This window comes from Alternaria metachromatica, assembly GCF_023757995.1.
Source record: "Alternaria metachromatica strain BMP 0045 chromosome Unknown scaffold_3, whole genome shotgun sequence".
NCBI classification, from domain to species: domain Eukaryota; kingdom Fungi; phylum Ascomycota; class Dothideomycetes; order Pleosporales; family Pleosporaceae; genus Alternaria; species Alternaria metachromatica.
Window position 1 is genome coordinate 828,152 of NW_026055494.1, and position 18,027 is coordinate 846,178.

Below are 18,027 nucleotides of genomic sequence, written 5' to 3' on the forward strand. Positions count from 1 at the left end.
GCTCACAGCTATGTTCTGACTGGGAGGCCACCCGGTACGGCTCGGCGAGAAGCGAGCTCAGATCTTGGTACCTGAGATGAAAGGATCAGCACGCGTCTCCTGCATCTCCGCTGTTTCTATAACAACTCTCAGTTCGCAAGTTGCTTTTGATGCTGTTCTCCGCGATGGTTCATGCTGCGCACTAAGGCGTTCAGATCTAGATGCGTTGAGATCTGTCATGGACCCTGGATCTCAATGCCAAACTTCACTAGTCGGCGATCTCGGTCTGCCGCCCACGGTTCACCCACAATCCGACGCACATCTTACCCACGGGTGCCAAACGGCACGTCGCGCCCCCGCAACCAACCAGCGATCAACTTCACCAACAGCGCGCCGTCATCAAGCTAGTGTCGCAGAGTTGCGTGGGACCTGGTCACGATGTGCGGTGTGCTGTTGGTTGTACCGCTGGCAGAGGGCGTGTGGGCCCGCAGGTACGGTGGCATGAGGTGTAAGAGTGATGTATGATGACAGGACCCGTGGGGAGGTTGTTTTTCTATCTTTTTGGAATATCCGGGTCTGTCAGTGTCGAGGCACGCAAATGCACAGGTTGAGGGGCGGTGCACGGGCAAGTGTACCGGCGCGGTGAGTCTTTTCATCGGCGAGTTCGTGCAGATGCCATGATGCAGAACAGGCGGTATATAACGTGGAGTCGACTTCAGCGGTCAAGAGGACACAAAATCGTTATCTCTGGCTACCGCGGCTACCTCCCAGGCGACGATCTTTAAACATAGCAGATAGTCCAGCACATTTCCTCACCGGACCTCGCTTGCCGAGACACCATCAAATCACCAACACATGGCTGGCGACTACCAGCTCCACACCGCAACTCCAATCCGCTATCGGGAAAACTTCGGAGTCACATCCGCGTGCTCGGCACGAGGCCACACCCACGCGATCACAGGTCAAATGTTCGCGCCAACACCATATGACTGCACCACGCCCCCATGGCCTGTACAAACCAGCCCTTTTCCGAATTTCCCCGTGCAGCAAACCTCGACCAACACTTCGCCGGCATCGCCTTTCGCGGACCCACGTCTCGCACGACCAGCGCCTCGTGAACACACCCTGCAAGATGACTTGTTCTATGCATTCACACGAGACGCCTACTTATCCAGTGAGACAGCCGCCGCGAGCCAGGTAGCACGAAACTTGCAACTCTATTATCCTCCACAGCAGAACATACATCGTACACTCCCATTACCGAGAGTCACCAAGCAAGGACCAAACAACAACCACAACAACAACTTGCACTTCACCAACCCGTTCCAACCCCTTACGCCACTCACACCTTCAACTCCAAACCATTTCAAGATGGCAGTCACAAGCAGACCACTCCCATCATTGCTGCCTCACTCCGGCCCCATGGCATCGAAACCAGAGAGCGCTGCTCCATGGTCGTTCCCAAATCTCAAGAAGAAGCGTCGTCGTCGGGCAAGCCAGATCTTTAACATGAACTTCAGCTTTGGCTTTGGATCTCGGCGGAAGAGTCAAGATCGCTCCCCTGACGTCAGCCCACGCACATCCATATCATCGGCTTCGGGCTCTCCAAGGTCGGCAATAGAGGAAAGCTGCAAGAGACAAAGAGTCGATTCAAGAGCGACAGATGCTGAAGCTCTGTTCGCCTCCGAGAAGAACAGTACCGAGAAGACGTTGACAGTATTGGCGCCATCCACACGGTGTGACAGCACGGGTGAAGTGCATCCAGGTCAACTCGTCGACTTCAGCTCCACACCCGTTCCCACCGCACCGGAACCCATACTTGCTCCTGCGCCTGTTCCTGCTCCCACACATAGCAACCCAGCAAGCGAGTTCGAGCTTCGCTTAAGTAGCGACACATACCACGACTACCTCGCCACCACTCAACGACGAAGATCCTTCCCTGCCGGCGAGTGGGCAGCACGACGGGTCCGCGAGGAGTTCCAGATGCTACACAAGCTAGAGAAGCTTGAGACCAAAGTTGAAGATCCCTTCAAGAAGTTCAGGGAGTCTGCGAAGAGACTATGCACCGTGGACCGAAAGGCAAAGACTTCAGCGACCACATCTTCCAACATCATCGCACCAGCACCCGTCGCGAATGCATCGAACATGCCTTGCGAACTCCACCGTACACCAAGCGACCCAAGCACCGAGGCCTTCCTCAAACATGTTCGCGCAAGTCTCGATGCGAGAAAGAAGGAGAACAAGATGAGCGAGCGCGGGCGTTCATATTCGATCTTTGAGGACGAAGTCGAGAAGGGATTCCTGGACGGCGCGCCATTATAATCATCATCCCCAAGCTGGACTTGAGAGATTTGTATCAACGATTACATGTGTTTGGATTAGGCATTGTCGCATATCGACACCGGCGTTTTGAGGGCTGGATACCCGTTGTATATCCTCATTTTAGCGTGCATATGTGCTTTCCAGAGGTCGTCTGGTTGACTTGACCTCTGATGGATGAATCGATACTATTTTTACCACACCACAATCATGTCTCGGCTTGCTTCTTTGCTCTTGTGACTTCTCTTCCCATTTGCTGCCCCTTCTCATGGGCTATAGGGCACCCGCAAGTACACCCCATAACGCTACACCAATATTTCCAATAGCGAAGTACTGAAGTGTGGTGTTCTTGAAGGGGTCTATGGTGACGATGGCCGTTACAGTCGTGATGAGGACGATGAAGATGGGGTAGACCGTCAGTCGGAAGACGGAGTAGGCGAAGGGTGGCAGCATGGTCGCTTAATGCGAAGTATAAGCTGTCGATACGCAGGAAAAAGAGGACAGAACGCGTGCGACAGAGACGTGAATATGCGATAGAGCACAAAAGTGGTGGCAGAATGATGAGAAGCGAGGTCTTCCGTCCCGTGGTACTCACAACCCAAAAGGTGTCGCGCATCCATCCAGGAACAATACAACAGGTAATCCAAAGCTTTCGAATACCAACCTTAGACCACCACATCCAACGCCCTTACATCTTCCCACCTCCTACCGACTCCTCCACCTAACACCCCCAACCCACTTAACCCATCCCTCAACACTCTCCCTTTTCTCGACATCCTCCTCCACCCCACCCTCCTGTATCAACTCGACCGTATAGAAATTCTTAGCCAACTCCTCATTCCCCGCCAACCGATGCACAAAGCTATGACAAGCCCTACACAACCACGCCACGCTATTGAGCTTATCCTCTGTATGCCACCCGCGCTTCCGCACACGCGCATGTGCCGCTTTGGGAATGAGATGGTGGTATGTCAACGGTACCCAGTCTCTGCTGCAGAGCTCGCAGGCGGTGGCGCGCGTGCTGCTCCATATTGGGGGCGGGGCGGTGACGGCGGAAATGTACGTTGTGAGGAGCGGTGTGAGGAGGTTGTGCTGGTCGATGGTGTCGGACGTGGGTGGGAGGAGGCCGTAGCTTTCTAGGCTGTCGATTGCGGTGGGTGGGATGGTGTGCAGGAGGGCGGTGGACGTTGAGGATGAGAGGGGCGTTGTGTAGAGGTCTTGGAGGGTCGGTGAGTCCTTGAAGATCGAATGCGTGAGCGTGCGCAGTTCGGCGGGGAGGAAGGGGAAGATTAGGGTGCTTAGGTACTGGTTCTTTTGTTAGTGAGGCTCTAGAGTACGCGTGTGTGTATGTTAGTAGGGATGAAATACCTCTATGAATTCGCCCAGGTCTTCCGCATCCGTTTCTTGGGCTTCTACCACCGTTGGTACGACCTCCTGCTTGACGATCTCATTCTTCCCACTCCTCGACCCCTTTTTCGCATGTCGCTTCTTCTTCGATTTTGGCTTCTCGATCGGTGCAGCCAGAGCTTTAAGGACGGGTTCACTCAAGCAGTCGCGGAAGGTTTCGAAGTTGGATTGCTCCTCAGCAGGTATCGGTTCAGCCATGGTCGACAGAATCGTAACGCGATGCGCAACGATACGAGAGGACCTGTACGTGTATGCGCATGATGGGAAGCATCAGTGGCGCCATCGCGATGTTCATATAGTGGAGGAAGTGATGACGAAGTCGTGAATCTTCGCGTTCGCGAGGCGAGACACTAATTCGCGGGGAAGCACAAGGGCGGCTTGAGGGCTCGTGGCTCAGCATGCGGACTCGTATCTGCTATCGAGGTTTCTAGATGCTGTGCAGTATCAGGGCCGCCTGAATGTGAGATGTTGGGTATTGTCACAGGGCGTGCAGTCATCTTCTCAGTCTTAGTACATTGGTCACGGCAAGCGAAATGGTGTTCATGGCTCGTGAAGTTGGATCACATTTGTTTCTTCTTTGCATCCAGTAGGCTACATGGTATACACCATGCCGCCATCCTGTACTTGATTCTATCATCGCATCATGAGCATCGACCAGTAGCTCGAAGTGGCTACGCCGTGCGCGAACCGCGCAACCCGTAAGCATGGAACGGAGTGCGTTCGCACACATGTACTGACATCCGGGCGTCGCAGAGGTAACTGGTAACGTCGCGGAAGCTCCAAGCCTAACAATGACTGTCAGACTTAGGCCTTCTTCTTGCCGCCCTTAGCAAGACGGTCCGCCTTGCCCTTGGCCTGCTCCCGCCGCCTGTTCTCACGGTCCATGAGCTCCTTCTTCTCCTTCTCCAGCTCAGCACGCTCCTCGGCCTCAGCCTTCTTCCGCGCCGCCTCGGCATCCCTACGCTCGCGGACCAGCTTTAAGCGCTCCAGATCGGCACGAGCCTGCTCGGTCTTGCCTTCAGCGTGTAGTTTATCGTATCGGTCCTTGCTGGCTTGTGCCTGGAGAGCCTCACGCTCGCGGCGAGAGAGTTGAGACAGGTCTTGCTGCTTGCCTTTGCCCTTAGCAGCGGCAGCAGCGGGCTCAGCGTCTGGGTCGACAGGTGCCTTTGCGGCTTGTGTACGGGCTTTCGCAGTGTGGTTTGGGTTCGCGGGCATATCGTCGTCTTCCTCTTCGGAGGAGTCGGTGGGCATATCGCCTGCCTCGGGGGTCTTCTGTGACTTCTTCGCGATCGCGGCCGCCTTGCGCTTCTTTGCGAGTTCGCGACGCTGCTCGCGCGTCAGTTCTTCTTGTGCGGGCTTGCCGTCCTCGTCGCCAGACTCTTCCTCAGAAGATTCTTCCTCTTCGGACGACTCTTCGTCAACCTTGTCGGGTTGTTCCTGCGATTATTTGTTAGACAGTCTTTGCGACTTTGGTAAATCAGGTACTTACACCCCACATGCCAACGACCTCGCCATCTGCATTCAACGGTTGTAGGTCGCGTGAGAACTTCTTGCCGCCTCCGCGCTTGACCTTGTTGAACTTGCCGCCGCGGCCACGTCCTGCTGAAGACATGTTGTGTGTCTGAGTTGTTTGTAGAGAAGTGGAAAGTGTTCGGTGACTGCTTGCAGGTCGAGTCCGTATGCTGATCGAGGGACTTTGTCGGTATCGAAGGGTTTGGGGTTGCGGTTGAGTGTGTAGTTCTTCTCGCAGTAGTCCGAACCGTGGGAAGCTTTAGTGGAGAGTGGGTAAGGTGCGTTTGTGTAAGGATCTCCGTTCACAAGGGCGGGTGTGAGAGTGCAGGTCTATCAAACTACAGGTTGTTAGCTTCTCACCCCACGTTGTTCGCCGCCTACAAAGTCTTTATTCACCTGATACGCCCAGAACTTCAATTTGATCCTCAATATTGCAAAGAGTCACTCCCACAGGCCGACAACAAAACCCCGCGCCGCCGCCCAAAATCCCCTGCCCCACCATACTCGTCACACCCAACGCGCCAGCCTTGATTCGCTCACCTGACCCTTGCTTCGCTGCTAACCCCAACCATGCAAGCGCCTCTTAGTCATCCGAAATTTCGCATCCATCAAAATCAACGCGTCGCGCGATCCTCTTCTGCTCATTAAAACTGAACACCCCATTATTCACTCTGTGTCTTCCACTCAATGAAGATTTGGAGGGGAAAATGGAGGTTAGAATGATCATGCGTTCGCTTACCCCCTTCTCTTCTGCGCTTTGCGCTGGTGGAGCGAAGGTAAATATATTGGACGGTACATACCTCTTGCCTGCATGTGATGTTGCGCTCGGGACTCAATCGAGTATGTAAACACCCTGCTATCGTCGTTTCTCATTCACTGAAGCTTTGATAGGAGGCTTATAATGATGCTATCGCCGTCGTGAGCGTAAAGTCCTCTGGTATCGCGCTTCGTGATGCGCGGCGCGTCCAGCAAGCTAGAAGTGCCTCTGTCGTCTCCTGCCTGCCTTCAAAGTGCTTCTTAACCTTCGCACACGATTTCGCAATAAGAACAGGTAGCAATCTGTCTGTGTCGATCTACCCATTGTCAACCAGGCATCTGCAATCGTGGCGAAGCCTGGAAACACATACTACAGGCTTTCTCCATTAGCCCGGGGAGTACGACCTCCATTCTTCGGCGCAAAGTTGCAAGCTCTGCGATCTTCGACTTCGTGGCCGCGTTTCCTCGTGAAATTAACAGCTTGTACCCGATCGCAACGAGAGCAAACGAAGATCTCCATGCGCATCGACTCTCCGGGGCTCGTGGCCACTTGATCGATACAACAGCTATTTAGGCTGATTGGAAGCTCGCCTCAGGGTCAGGCGCCGTTTTTGGATTGTCAAGGCCGTGGCTATACTTCTGCTAAGCACCCGGCAGTCTGAGCCTGCGGTAGTTTAGCCTTCGGATCGTGAAGAGCAAGGTAAAATCTAGGCTGAACCTATGGACGGTCTCCTCTTAGACACTCAACTCAGTTCCGGCGATGGACACTGTATCAAACTGATCTGGCCGATAGTTCGTGGGCATGTTAACAAACGCGAGAAGTTGAGCACGTATGCGCAACATCACAACGTCGCAAAGCAGCAGGAGTTATTTCATACCATATTGATTCTGCGAGGCCGCTGACGGGCGAGGCATACTACCTGAGATCATGAGATGTCCTCGCTAGGACCATGAAATATGGATATCGCAAGGAAAGATTGAAGAGAATACCGAATCACCGACTTTTGATGCGCCGTGAACAGATTCACGCCATCGTCGCAACCGAGTCCTCCATCGTGTTTCGAACCAGTGAAGCCATCCTATCCAGCACTACCGACCGGCTTGACCTCTCTTCGTTCCTTAGATGTACCACATAACATCCCTGAGGCCGCGTGCGTTCTGCATCGGCATCAACGGAGCGATCTCGACGTTCTGCTTGGATGAACCAGTGGAAGACTGCTGGTCGGCCTTGGACTCCTTCTTGCCAGACGAGACCGGGTTGTCGTTGAGATGAGCACGGGAACGGTCGGCAGCCAAGTGGGCGTAGTAGACCGCAGGGTGCAGGGACACCGGAGTAGTAGAGCGGACATAGTGGTATGAGTGCTCGAAGATAAACTGCTGGAGCTCGGCCGACAGCCACTCACCCTCGTTGAGGATGCACTGGTAGTGGATGGGGCGAGCTGTACCCTTGATGGCAACGTGGGCGCAGAGATAGAAGTCGAACTCGAACGGATGGGTGCAGCCAGTCTCTACCAAAGTACCGGGAAGAGGGTTGCCGTTGCGGTCGCCTTTGCCAGCCTCAGGGAAGAAGCGGATATGGTGGCGCTTACCAGCAATGACGACGGTGAATTTGGGGATCTCCTTGCAGCCCAGCTTCTTGAAGCATTCTTTCATGTCATGGACTTCTTCCTCAAGGACAGCGGCGTACTGTCCCTCGCTCACGCCATCTCTAATATAGAGTACACGCTGAGGAGGCTTGCCCTGGCCGATCTTCTGCATCCAGTTCTTGGCCATGAACCCGAAGTGGTCGTTGATGTTGGAGGTTGTGACCATTTCCACGCGGTTACCGTTGGTCTGAACCTCAGCCCAGTACTTGGCGAAGTGAACGTCGGCGGATACCGTAATGGCAGCGAAGGATGCAGCCTCACCTGAAGCGGCTCCGGGAGCAGGGTGAGAGACGTCGGCGCCAACAACCATGGTGGGAATCGATGCTGACTTCGGGGCAACCTTGGGAATGAGCTGAGACTTCGCAACCGAAGTAGCTCCGCCAAGCTTAGCGTTGACCTTCATGCAGACGTTGGAGATATACTGGGGCGAAGCAGACATGACATGCTTGGCCTGAAGAACCTGCGAAGCCACACCGAATCGAATGTCGCAAGACTTCTTGATGCGACGGTAGACGTCGACATTGCGGTCGTTGACAACGAAGAAGAGCAGATTAGGTGGCATGGCGTACTTGTTGCCAGTCTGGTTCCAGACCTTCTGGATCATCTCACCACCATCAGCAAGGTTACCGGGACCCATCCATGGCTTCTTGCCATGCTGAGGGTGCGCGGCTACAAGTCCACCGTGGGCTTCGTAGATCTGGACGAACTTCTGGAAGAAGGCTTCAATGGCTTGAGGGGGAGGGCTGCCACGACCTTGGACACAGCAGACACCCCACGCCTTGATAGGACGCTCCTTGTTGTTCATGGCGAACTTGCGACCGTCCAACCTCCAGCGACCGGCGATCATGTCCGCAGGCTTGATGGTGGCTTCCTTGGAACCGGCGCCGAAGTGAACGGTGGGCGAAGGGAGGATACGAGCTGTCACCTTGGCAGGCGCGGAGCTAACCTTCAGGCCGTAGTGGCGGAGGTAGGGGTCATTCTGCCAGTTGAGCAACTTTACTCCCTGTTGAACAGCGGCCCAACGCTCCTTGGGAAGGGTGACGGCGAACTTGATCATTTGGGACGTCTGGGTATCGCTGAGCTTGGTGGTGTAGCGCTGGTTGCCGTCGATCTTCAGGACGTCGACAGGCATATAGACAGGCTCCTTGCGGATCTTCTTGGTCATCTTGACTACCGGCAGACCAGCCATGACAGTGACGCCATACTTCTTCTTAAAGTACTGAGCAACCGAGATCTTCTTGGAGCGGTCATCGGGATCCGGGAAAGTCGCCTGGGAAGCGTCCAAGTTGACGAATTCATCGATCGTCCTGAGATCAAAAGTTAGTACACCACGCGTATGTAGTCGGCAAACCGAAAAGAACAACTCACCATTGCGTAGGCTCCTTAGTATGTGTCGTAGATACACCTACTTTCTTGAACTTGCGGAGGTCCCTCTTGAGCATGGAGCCCTTCCAGTCACGAGTGGCGTTCTTGTACATGGTGGCGAACTGAGGCGGGTTACAGTTGAAGACTTGGCCAATAGCGCGGGTGAGCTCTTGAGCACGCCAGAAGGTGCCGTTGGCGACATCGACGTTGACCGACAGTGACTTCTTGAACTTGTCGTCCAAAACGGGGCGAAGGGACGCGAAGACACCCTTGAAGGCTTCAACACCACCGCCAAGGTCGAAGCGGGTTTCTCCGCGCTGGAAGAAAGACTTCTTGATTTGAGTGTACTGCTGAGAAGGCCACTCGCGCATGACATGGTCAAGGAAGTTGATCGTGTCGATACACTCGTTAGACCAAGAAGCTTGGCCATCGAGGAAAGCGTTCAAGTTGATGAAGTCGACCTTACGAGTCCAGCGGACGTGGATGGTGTGCTTGTTGCCACGCGCTCCCGGCTTGGTAGGACGGCCCTCCTCCTCATCGAGGTCGACAGTGATGCGGGTATCGTCACGGGGCAGACGCTTACCGGACCAAGCCAGCTTGTTGGTGTCCCAGACCCAGAGGTTGGCGGGCTCACCAAGCTCGGCCTTGATAGTAGGGGAGTTCCAGATCTTCTTCAGTAGGACACGCTTGGTGTAGTCGAGGGCGTCGCCGCTGTAGTTGAGCTTGTAGAAGTTAGTATTAAGTCAAACTTGGGGGACAGGAAAACTTACATCATACTGATGGACGACGGTGTCGGGGGCCTTGACGACGTTGAAGGTGTTGAGCACGATGTTGGCGGCCTTGCCGAACTGGTTGAAGTTCTTGGGACGTTGAGGAAGAGAGCCCGGGATGGTGAGCTGATGGTCGTTAGCAAAGAGAATATTGTTGTGCCTCGGAGTGTAGAGGCTGGTGTCCTGGTAGAAGCGATGGGGAGCGGCGTCCTGGTCAACCATGATGAAGATGGGAAATGAGGGAAATTGGGAATATGAAGATAATGTGAGTGGATTGTGGGAGTGGAAGATAACAGAATCCAAATGGTGTTTTGAATAAGAATGAGGGTAAAGATGAGAGAAGGGAAGCCACACGGAGATGTAGCTCTTATGCTCACAGCCTAGAGAGCGTAGCCATACCAATCTCGGTAGGATGCGAGCCCGAAGCTGTTTGCATTTGGGCAGTGCGGGGAGGTGTGTTTGCACGAAGGATATATGCAAGATGTTCATGCGGCCTGAGACAGAGGAGTGTTTGTACTTACACCACGAGCCTGGTACCAACCGGCAATACCAAGGAAATCGGAGATGTTCTTGAGGTCTCGGGGGTCGGTGTAGTCAACGCAAGCCCGGACGTTAGGATCGCGGTTGCCATCGACACGGGGAATGGACTTCGGGGCGGAGCGCTGAGTAGGGTCGCGAGACTCAGAAGAGGAGCCGTTGGACGAGCCGTTGGACTGCTTCTCGGCCTGCGCGCGCTTCTTGGCTGGACCTGCCATTGCGTACTCTAGATGTCATGTTAGCGGTGTTCGAGAGCGAGGACGCGTTTGCCACCGGAGTCAACCACGGCATGGAGCTTGCGCGATCAGAGGCGACAGCGGAGGACACGTACCTTGATCTCAGATCTGAGTCGCGTGCGGGACTGGCGTTGAGGACGTGAGCGTTTGAACCGGATCGCTGATCGGGTCTGAGGCAAGTCAGCAAAGTTCAAAAGTAGAAGCTGCGAACTGATGTGCTTGCGACAAAGGCGACGAAACAAAAAGCTATGTGCGATAAAGCATGGGAGAGGAACGGCATACAAAAGGAGTGTTGTTGGATATGATGTGTTGGGGTGGGAAACAAAAGGTGAGGCTGAGGAAGTTATGGCACTGGGTGAGCTCCAAAGCTAGGCCGAGTCGGGGTCATGTGGTAGCGTCAAAACAAAGAGGGCAAGAACGATGAGATTGCGGTGGTGACCGTGCCGATAAGGGCGGTGACTGCGCGGCAGGTACCAGGACCTTGACGTGACACAGAGTACGCAGCGGCAGCAGTGCGATGATGGTCACCATCATCGTTGTCATGGTGACTGAAGAAGATGAATACTTAATTGGGAACTTACTGGAAGGTGCTGAGCGCGGAAGACTGCCTGCAGTGTTATTGACTGAACTGCCTGCAGTGAGGATTGTGAGACCGGCTCTTGTTGCGGTTGAGGAAGGTAGGCTTGATGCTGGTGGAGTAGCTGGGGTTGTAGAGAGTAGAAGGCTTGTCCCTTGTGAGGATTGTCAAGTTAGGAAGGGAGGGGAGAGTAGTTGTCGTTGTAGTGTGAGAAAGGAAAGAGGGTTGAGGCCGTGGGTGGGCAAGCTTATATGGATAGGCAGACTGCGCTAGCTGCCAGCATGTGAGGCCCTGTGCACAGATCTGAGGTGTATACAGGTAAAAGATGAGAGTTAAGTGGGGCTGATGTTTGCAGGCGAGGTGAGAATGTTGGTGTTGTGACCCTGTTGAGGTGGCGCAGGATACGTGATGACCGCCTCTCGAGACCCGGTGAGAGACTGGTCAAGAGTCGCGGGATGCGAGACGGTGGCGCAATCTGAGCAGATTATGGTAAAGACAAAGGTCCCAAGGCCGGAGACGTTCAAGGACCATGAAATGTGACATGGTGATATCGCACAGCCACGGGAGACGTAAGGATATACAACAAGTGACAGTGGAATGAATATGACACGAACACATGCCGGATCGATCCCAGCAGTGCAATGGACTGGAGACTAAGACGGTCTTTGCTTGGAAAGTTAGCCCCTTAATTTGATAATGACAACGAGAATGCAATGAGTACATTCAGATATTGGGCCCTTCGAAGAAGCGTGAAGCATTCCCAGATTGACCAGAGAACACTGGACATCAACCACATCATAACACCAGACTCAATCGAAGAGATCTTAACGCTTGCCGAATGATGCCAGCATCTACCTGGGCACATTGCCATGTCTGGGGCATTTCCTTGAGCACATTCCTCGGCGTGAGTTCCACTCTAAAGTCGAGATGGTCGGAACTCTAACAGCGATTCTGGAGAAGCGTTTCCCCATAACCCCTAAGACAAAGCAAATAGGCTTTATGAGCGACGAGACCGGAGAACCCAGTCTAAATCTCCAATCCATTGTGTACTCTTGGATACTGCGTCCCTTCCGTGCTCTTATACACCCCTAAATCGGAGATCACGTCGGGCAGACTTCGAAGACTGCACCGCGAAATACTGCCATATGACGGCGACAGATCAAGGTGCCCTGTGCATGATTAAGGGGTGAAGATCAGATTGACTGAGTGTGGTGGTTTCGGTATATATACTCGCGATGTGTGTAGCGTAGAAGGAAGGAAGCATGTCGGACAAGAAGGCGACGTTGTTAGTTCGGTCGCTAGCCCGATGACACCGAGACATGCGTGGTGTCATGCCGTGCATTATATGCGAGCTGCGAGGGGAGAGGATAGGAACATAGTACTGGAAAAAATGTTGATGTATTAGTGGACATATAGCATGTGTCTTGTATGGACATAGTTTCGACTCATATGACATCCTTTCCTTTCCTTTTCTATTCACGAGAGCACTCGAATAGCATCACATCACAACCAAAGGAGGATAGATGAACCATCTTTTCCATTAAGGACATCTAAGAAAGAGGCTACAAGTCCTTCCACCAAGACTTCGATGAGAATGCCGCCCCAAGGCGCAATCAAGAACCCAACGCCTCGCTCACACATATAGGCTGGCAAAAGCCAAGCCAAACCTCCATTATTCCATTAGTGATACCCCATGCGGTCCCCCTTCCCTACGCTCTCAGTATCCGGGTGTTTTGGTGATCGAGTCCGTACAAATGAGTAGAGAAGAATAAACGCCAATCCATGCAATGTTCTTGGTCTAGACAACCAGTTTTCGAGTGAAGATAATCCGACTCTTTCTTGCTCAAACGCGGTAATGCCGGCGCACAAGCTCCAGTAAGATGAACGTTGGATACCTTCCCTAAGGCCCCCAAGCGTTTGCGCCCGCCATAGCTGGGTGCATGGGCATGTGTCCACCATTGCCGTATTTCTCTTGTATGCTCTGCAGCTGCTGCGCTGTTGTCGGGGTGGTGCCCCAGCGCTGTGGCTGCGGAGGACCCTGGCCTGGTGGAACTGGAATGGCATCAACGCTTCGCAGCAGAGCCACCAACCCATCAGCCTTGAAGCGCGTCTCCTTGTATGTGCTTGCAGGAGGAATGATGCCGAGGAGGAAGTTAACGCCACGAGGCAGAGGTGGCGGGCCGGGAGCCTGGCCAACGGGTGTCGCACCAGTGGTGGCTAGGTTGCGGCGTGCAGCATCGAGACGGCGACCTGCCGCGCCCTTGAGCGGTGACTCGCCCCTAACAAGCTTGCGAGGCTGTCCACCGTCGTCCGCGTCATCGAGAGGGCGCTTTGGTGAGTTCGTGACAGGCATGAGGTTTCCGAGGTGTGGGGAGTTCGCAATGCCGGGAGACGCGAGGCGCTGTTGTTCGGCTACGATTTGGGGTGGTAGCGCAGGCATCGGTTGCTGCTGCTGCTGCTCTTCGATGGAGGGCATAACCGATGGCATGGTCGCCGGCATGACGGGCTTCATCTGTGTGCGAGGCGAGATGATGTGACGGACGGAGATCGGGTCGAAGGTTTGGGTCGCGAAGCGCTGCGAGAAGCGGTGCAGCTGGGGATCTTCAGGGAAGAGAGTCGCCATGCGCTGCTCAAGCTTTGTGATCTGAGCCAGCTCGCCGAACTGGGCTTCGTAATCATGGAAGAATGCGAAAAGCGATTTAGCCCTGTGAACGGTCTCAGGCTTAGCCGTGAGCTTTCCGACGACTGTCTCGAAGACGGCACGAGCATCTGAGGAGTTAGCTGAAAATTTTCATGCGAAGACCTTGTCACTTACTGGTAGAGTCATTGAGCTTGATGAGATGCTTAATGTATTCCAACGCAAACTGCTCATCCTCAGGGAACAGCTTCATACCGCGCTCAAAAATCTTCTGTGCGGCTGGTTCCTGGTAGCAGTGATGCTCAATGAGCGCACTGGCGACGTAGGCTTCACTCAGCAGCTTGCCCTTCTTGCGAGCCTCGGTGAAGATGCCACGGAAGCCACCAATCTCGCCCCTGGGATCTCCTTTGCCCTGAACACGGCGCATAGCCCGCATGAGAGCTATCCATGTGTACGTGAGTGTCTTCTTAAGGTTCTGTGTTTGCGCATTGTACCCGGCGGACATGGCCTGGAGTTGAAGGGCGAAAGCGTCCTCCTTCTCCTTCAAGCGACGCGCAGCAACAACTTCGTCCTCGTCGTCAGCATCCTCGTTCTGTTGTGCGATTGCGCGGGCAGCTTCGTCGGCAGCCTTCTGTGCCTCGAATTGTTCTTTCGCACGGGAAATTGAGTGTTCCTCTCGCTTCTTGACTTGTGCTGTGAGATCGTAGATGGTATCGAGAAGCCTTTGGTATGGCTCTCGTACAGCCTTGCCCTTAGCAACGATACCCGCTTGACCATCTTCGAAGTCGGTGCGTTGCTCGACCTGGTTGGCCTTCTTAAAAGCGAGGAGACAGCTCTCAGGGTTCGCATCGATGCCGTCGTTGAGGAATTTGTCGCCCTCAGCCTGGATATTGTTCTCGTAGCACCACTCAGCTGCTTCGTACCACAGTTCTGGCCAGAAGCGGAGGGCCATGAGCGCATTCTTGTACAGGTGGAGTACACGCTTATTGTACAACTCCCGGTTGTCTGTAGCGCACTCAAGCGGATCGCTCTTCTCCCACTGAATCCAGTTCTTCCATAGCTTCACTTGGTTCATGTACTCCTCGTAGCCATCGAAGCCGGCGGCGGGCGGCAGCTTGGGTAGTGTGGTTCGGTTGACGCCCCTTGTGATGTTGTTGTCGAGGACGTTGATGGCGCTGCGTGCAGTCATGTAGGCAGGCGAGGTTTCTTGGAGTTGCTTGCGGCCCTGTCATCGATGTTAGCCTCGTAAATACAAGGGACTGAATGCAATGAGGCTTACCGTGACCTTGTTCAGACTTGTCTCGAACCTGTCGTAGTCTCTCCAGATCTCTAGGGTCGCGTTGTGTGGTACTGAAACAGCGCGTTGGTATACCTTGCGCAGAGTATCCATCTTCTGCATGTCCTGCCAGCTGCTGCCACCGAGAACACCAGGCCCAGATTTGAGCATCTCGATGTAGTCAAGCCAAAGCTTTCCAGCATGGACATCCAGACCGACTGAAGTAAGGACGAACTCGTAAGCTTGTGTGACGGTCTGGCGGTTCTGTCCATTTTGGTCAGTGGTAAGGTTGAAGCGGCGACGGATGAAGTCGATGTAAGCAGAGTAGATGCCGAGCCATTGGGCTGAAGGAATAGAGCGACCGAAGAGGTGTTCGACCCTTGGCAGCTCGTCAAGCTCCGTCTCAAAGGCAATGTACTCGACCCATTGCTCGCCCTAGACATGTTAGTACATCACATGAGATATCGACAGTCCTGCTTACTGATGAAGGGAAGATCTTGAAGAAGCGCTCAAAGACAGCTCGTGCGTCGTCATGCTTGTGTCGCCTACGGTGCTCCTCAATTAGACTCAACCACGCTTCGATGTCACCACGCGGATCTTCAGCAATGCGATCTTCGAGAATACCCACTCGGTCCTGAGGAAGACGAGCCTTTGGTAGAGAAGCAGACATAGGAGCTGGAGTAGCTGGGGCTACAGACGGGCGTGCCGAAGCAGCAGTCATGACGTCGGGAGCACCTGGCTTAGTAGCGTCTGCAACAGGCGTACTGCCGTTAGGAAGAGAAGCAACAGAGGGAGCAGGCTCATTGACAGCGACAGAAGCAGAGATGGAAGCGGGAGCCTGATCTTGTGCACTATGTAACTGTACATCTGGGTTTGGGAGTGTATTGTTTGGAGAGTTTGTAAAAGATGGCTGGGGAGTCTCTGAAGCTCCAGTAGCACTCAGTGTAGCATTCGCCTCTTGCGGCTGCACAGCGGGCTCCTCTTCCTCGTCCTCACTCTCGTCGACAAAACCACCCACAGTGCGCGGTCGCTTAGACGGCGGCGCTGCGGAGCCTTCTGTGGAGGTCTGAGTAGGCTGAGGCTGCACCCCATTCTCGCCCTCGGCGTCGGCGGCCGGTGGTGAGTTTGCGCCAGACTCTGGCTGCATCGATGCCGACTGGTAGGACTGCGGCGAGTATGTGGCGGCGGGGTCGTACTCGTCCTGTCCAGCAGCAGCGTCGGGCATGGTGTAACCGGCGGAAGGGTCGTATTCGTCCTTTTGCGCCTCGAGGAAGGCGAGCTCAGCGTCGTCCGCCATGGCTGTGGGTGCGTGAGAGCTGTGGTGGGCTGTCAGAATTGATCGCGAAGTAATATTGGGCGTTGTATTACGATATGCTCAGGCGCGGGAGTGTCGTGGACAATGGATGTCTTTGTCGCGTGGTTAGTGTCTAGAAGGAGCGTCGAGAGGTGCGCGCGAAAGCGGGAGGCGCGATGCAGGTCTCCACGGTGCGTCTGGCAGGTGCAAAGGTCGCGCGGATATCGTCCAAGATGCGCGCGGGGGTGGAGATGATGCGCCGTTCGCCGTGGTTGAGGTGCGTGGGCGCGTTGTCGTGAGAGGAGCAAAGGTTGCGAGTCGGCGTTGCGGGCTTGCTCTCGGCGGAGCCTGTCAGCCTCGTTCTTGGCGCTAGCTCACACGGCGGCGTCATCGCTCAGGTACCGAACACATAGCCACCATTCACTAAACCACCGGACGATTGACGCGTCCCTCCAACGATGGAAGTCTGGGACTCGCGGTGACACCAATACCTGACGCGCATTCGAATCTCTCCATTTCCGGCGTCGCGCCTTCACTCAGCAGCTGCCTATAGACGGCCACCAGCTCACAAAGCACGCCCAACATGAACCCGCACATATCACTCCCAAGGCCGACGGGCGGACCTTCAAACTTTGGCTCTACCCCATCGACACGGCGCAATGAGATCAAGATGCCGCGCTTCTTCAAGCGCATGTTCAAATTCCCCCAGATGGACTTTGAAATGGCCATATGGGAGATCATGAGCCTGATAATAGCACCCAAGAAGGTTTTTCGACAGATATACTACCATGTATGTATTTCTGGTCTCTGTGTGACGATATGTGCCTAACAGCGTGTAGAAACAAACCACCAAGACATACCACCGCCCCGACCCGTCGTTCACATACCTACTTTCCTTCTTCCTGACCCTCACATCACTTGCATGGGGCTTCGCATACGCCGATGGCTTTACACAGACCCTCCATATAACCATGGTCTTCATTTTCGGGCACTTCTTGCTGCTTTCGCTATTGATAGCGACGCTGTTCTTCTTCCTGGTCGGCCGATTATTAGGCCCGGACAACACACTGCTACCAGGACGAAGGAGGGGACTGTACAACCTAGGAGAAGACTCGGGTAAAGAAGAACTCGAGTTTGGGTACTGCTGGGATGTTGCCATCCGGGCCTTTGTGCCGGTTTGGGTGTTCCTCTATGTTGTGCAGTTCCTGTGCATGCCACTCATAGGCACACACCATTGGTATGTTCTTAACTTACAGTATCAGAATATGCGCTGACATGTCTAGGTTTTCGCTACTCCTTTCGAACACACTTTACCTCGCCGCATTGAACTACTACTTCATCATCACCTTCTTGGGCTACAAGGAACTGCCCTTCCTCCACCACACTGAGCTCCTCCTCGTCCCAGTCGCCGTTATGGCCATACTGTGGTTTGTGTCGCTGTTCAGCTTTAACATGTCGACACACTTCGCGCCGGTATTATGGACGGGGGCCAAGCTACGGAAACACGTTGGAGACCATTAAGAGGCGAGAAAATAGAAGGTTGCGTATATGCAACAGAAAGTGTCAGGGCGTCGAAGTACAATCAGGCGTAGAACAATGACGAATGCATTAGAGTACCTCGAATACGGGTTTAGTGATAATATCCAAGTCACAAGCGTGGGTGGTGGCAAACCGACCCCTGCACCATACTCGTATCTTGCGGGATTAGGATAATT

The 18,027-nt window shown here is 54.2% G+C and overlaps 6 protein-coding genes across 6 annotated transcripts; 2 read left to right on the forward strand and 4 right to left on the reverse strand.

Moving 5' to 3' along the window:
- Positions 1-1,350: 1,350 nt before the first annotated feature.
- On the forward strand, positions 1,351-2,301 carry J4E83_001933 (uncharacterized protein; the record flags this gene model as incomplete). Its single annotated transcript, XM_049328886.1, has 1 exon — positions 1,351-2,301. The coding sequence occupies one exon, from the start codon at positions 1,351-1,353 to the stop codon at positions 2,299-2,301; it is 951 nt and encodes a 316-aa protein (XP_049191858.1).
- A 702-nt stretch (positions 2,302-3,003) lies between these two features.
- On the reverse strand, positions 3,004-3,903 carry J4E83_001934 (uncharacterized protein; the record flags this gene model as incomplete). Its single annotated transcript, XM_049328887.1, has 2 exons — positions 3,004-3,603; positions 3,667-3,903. The coding sequence occupies 2 exons, from the start codon at positions 3,901-3,903 to the stop codon at positions 3,004-3,006; spliced, it is 837 nt and encodes a 278-aa protein (XP_049191859.1).
- Positions 3,904-4,509: 606 nt separating this feature from the next.
- J4E83_001935 (uncharacterized protein) lies at positions 4,510-5,317 on the reverse strand (the record flags this gene model as incomplete). Its single annotated transcript, XM_049328888.1, has 2 exons — positions 4,510-5,142; positions 5,195-5,317. The coding sequence occupies 2 exons, from the start codon at positions 5,315-5,317 to the stop codon at positions 4,510-4,512; spliced, it is 756 nt and encodes a 251-aa protein (XP_049191860.1).
- Positions 5,318-7,092: 1,775 nt separating this feature from the next.
- On the reverse strand, positions 7,093-11,061 carry J4E83_001936 (uncharacterized protein; the record flags this gene model as incomplete). The annotated part of the gene is made up of 6 exons (XM_049328889.1): positions 7,093-8,926; positions 8,988-9,706; positions 9,755-9,880; positions 10,276-10,515; positions 10,623-10,697; positions 11,002-11,061. 6 exons carry the CDS (start codon positions 11,059-11,061, stop codon positions 7,093-7,095), a joined length of 3,054 nt encoding a protein of 1,017 aa, XP_049191861.1.
- A 1,943-nt stretch (positions 11,062-13,004) lies between these two features.
- Positions 13,005-16,315, reverse strand: J4E83_001937 (uncharacterized protein; the record flags this gene model as incomplete). The annotated part of the gene is made up of 4 exons (XM_049328890.1): positions 13,005-13,873; positions 13,920-14,967; positions 15,022-15,453; positions 15,500-16,315. The coding sequence occupies 4 exons, from the start codon at positions 16,313-16,315 to the stop codon at positions 13,005-13,007; spliced, it is 3,165 nt and encodes a 1,054-aa protein (XP_049191862.1).
- A 580-nt stretch (positions 16,316-16,895) lies between these two features.
- J4E83_001938 (uncharacterized protein) lies at positions 16,896-17,833 on the forward strand (the record flags this gene model as incomplete). Its single annotated transcript, XM_049328891.1, has 3 exons — positions 16,896-17,102; positions 17,152-17,549; positions 17,596-17,833. The coding sequence occupies 3 exons, from the start codon at positions 16,896-16,898 to the stop codon at positions 17,831-17,833; spliced, it is 843 nt and encodes a 280-aa protein (XP_049191863.1).
- Positions 17,834-18,027: the final 194 nt, after the last annotated feature.